The sequence below is a fragment of the Charadrius vociferus genome, unplaced genomic scaffold (assembly GCF_000708025.1).
Source record: "Charadrius vociferus isolate BGI_N301 unplaced genomic scaffold, ASM70802v2 scaffold101, whole genome shotgun sequence".
Lineage (NCBI taxonomy): Eukaryota > Metazoa > Chordata > Aves > Charadriiformes > Charadriidae > Charadrius > Charadrius vociferus.
Genome location: NW_009646941.1, coordinates 538,660 through 540,680, shown reverse-complemented (window position 1 = coordinate 540,680; position 2,021 = coordinate 538,660). Strand labels below are relative to the sequence as shown.

Below are 2,021 nucleotides of genomic sequence, written 5' to 3'. Positions count from 1 at the left end.
GGGGTGTGGGGCAGAGGAGGTGGCACTTGGCATTCAATTCCAGCCTGAAGAAGACACCTCTATTCATCTTTACCTACCTTGATAATTAGAAGAGCTGGAAATGTTTCTGCTCAAATTGATTATACTTGTTTGACAATGTATTAGCCTTGGGCAACTGGACATCTCAGCCTTTCAGTCCACGATGGCTATTGTGAATGCTATTATGAGCTATTCAGTGAAATACTGTAGGTTGTTACAGCACAACTGTTGAGAGGAAGCCAGTCTTCGACGTAGTGGTTTTGTTTCAGGATGCTGTCAAAATAGTTGTTGCCATCATAGTTGCAGCATACAGTCCTTGATTTTGAAAAATGCTGAGCAGATTGGCGTATTCTAGCAATGCATTTGGATTATAATGTACAAATACAACTTCATTGCCAACAGTCCTGTAACATAAAAATGAAGGACTTGGTACTAGGAGGGTGATCAGTAAAAGTGGAATCAGTGTCCTGTTTGTAGTCAGCTGGACAGTTTGGGTTTCTGTAGAATATTTGAGAAAAGAGCAAAGTCTCTTATTCTGGCTGTTTCAAAACTCTTTATGTCTGAATTTCCAGAACTTTTTGACACATGAGTGTCTGGGTAGGAGGACTGTGCTAGGGGTACCTGTCTGCACTTGAAATCGACTCCAGAAGCCTATTCTAGGAATTGGTATCTTACTGAAAAGGATGACTCCTGCAAGAAGGGAAAGGTTTGTCTGCCATGAATATGGCTGTCCAGAAGTTAATTTACAAGACTGCTTGCAAGGATTCCAGTTTGTATCTTTGCAGTAGGAATCTTAATTTATTCCACTTCACCTCTTTAAATCCATCAGGTACCTTTCTGTATAGAGGCTTAAAGCAAATGTGAATGGTCCCACTGATTTGTAATTAAAATAACTGTTTTCCTGTGCCTATCACTTAAGTTTGTTGGTTTTGGGTTTTTTCCCTGGTTGGATTGGGATTGTATGGCAAGTGTCTGATTGAAAGGAATTAAAGGAATTGAATATGAAAGGTATTAAAGGAACGTCTTGATCCTACCTAACTTCACTCTAAGTTCCTCTGTAAGCAGCGGCATCCATGAGTTTTGGTAATATTAACATCACATTGTTTCTTGTAGGATAATCATGGGTCAAACCGGAAAAAAATCTGAGAAGGGACCAATTTGTTGGCGAAAACGTGTGAAATCAGAATATATGAGACTGAGGCAGCTCAAGAGGTTCCGACGTGCGGATGAAGTAAAGGTATGTCATATTTTGTTTCTCTTGCTTAAAAAATGATACAAAAATTGATTTTATTCTGAAGTATTAGTTGTCCTGCAGTGAACATCTGCAATAACAGTTTCATTAAATACTTTATTAACATACTGAAAACTTGTCTTAACTCTGTGATCTTACAAACAGGTATGATACATATTTATGTGACTGAATCAGGCATGCTAAGTATCAGAAGAGACTATGGAGAGCAAGTATGGCAACTTCTTTAGCTGCATACTCTTTCTGATTCCGTTTAGAATTTAATTCTGTGTTAAATCTCTGAGTCTCTAAATATGAGAACATGGTTTGAGTCAAAGAAAGGGATAACAGACTATATTGAGCCTCACTGGCATTTAAACAAAATTTGGATGGTTGAGTTTTCAGCATTTTTTTTTTATCCTGTCTGGTTTTGTTTATTTTTTTAGTAAATGTTATAATGCCTTAAAATGCTAGCAGGTGAACGTAGAGTATTTGATTTATTTATGTTTACAATTGTGATTAATTTTTAGAGTATGTTTAATTCTAATCGTCAGAAGATACTGGAAAGAACTGAAATCTTAAATCAAGAATGGAAACAACGTAGGATACAGCCTGTTCACATCATGACTTCTGTGAGCTCATTGCGCGGGACCAGGGAGGTTGGTTAACATGTGTTGTGGTAATTCCACTTACAAGGTTGTTAGCACGTTTCTGTTTTATTACTGGAAAGTTGGCTGCTTTTTTCTTTTCTTCCCCCCCCCCCCCCCCCACCGCT

At 38.0% G+C, this 2,021-nt stretch overlaps 1 protein-coding gene across 5 annotated transcripts in view; it reads left to right on the top strand.

The window, feature by feature from the left end:
• Window positions 1-1,136: 1,136 nt before the first annotated feature.
• Window positions 1,137-2,021, top strand: part of EZH2 (enhancer of zeste 2 polycomb repressive complex 2 subunit) — a 30,212-nt gene continuing 29,327 nt past the window's right edge. For 2 of the 5 annotated variants that reach the window (XM_009895044.1, XM_009895042.1), the window contains exons 1-2: window positions 1,137-1,255; window positions 1,777-1,878. In XM_009895044.1, coding sequence (XP_009893346.1) covers window positions 1,139-1,255; window positions 1,777-1,878 — 219 coding nt within the window. In that variant the 5' untranslated portion in view covers window positions 1,137-1,138. Of the gene's footprint in view, window positions 1,256-1,776; window positions 1,906-2,021 lie in introns of all 5 variants that reach the window. The other 3 variants (XM_009895040.1, XM_009895039.1, XM_009895043.1) reach the window with 2 other exon arrangements.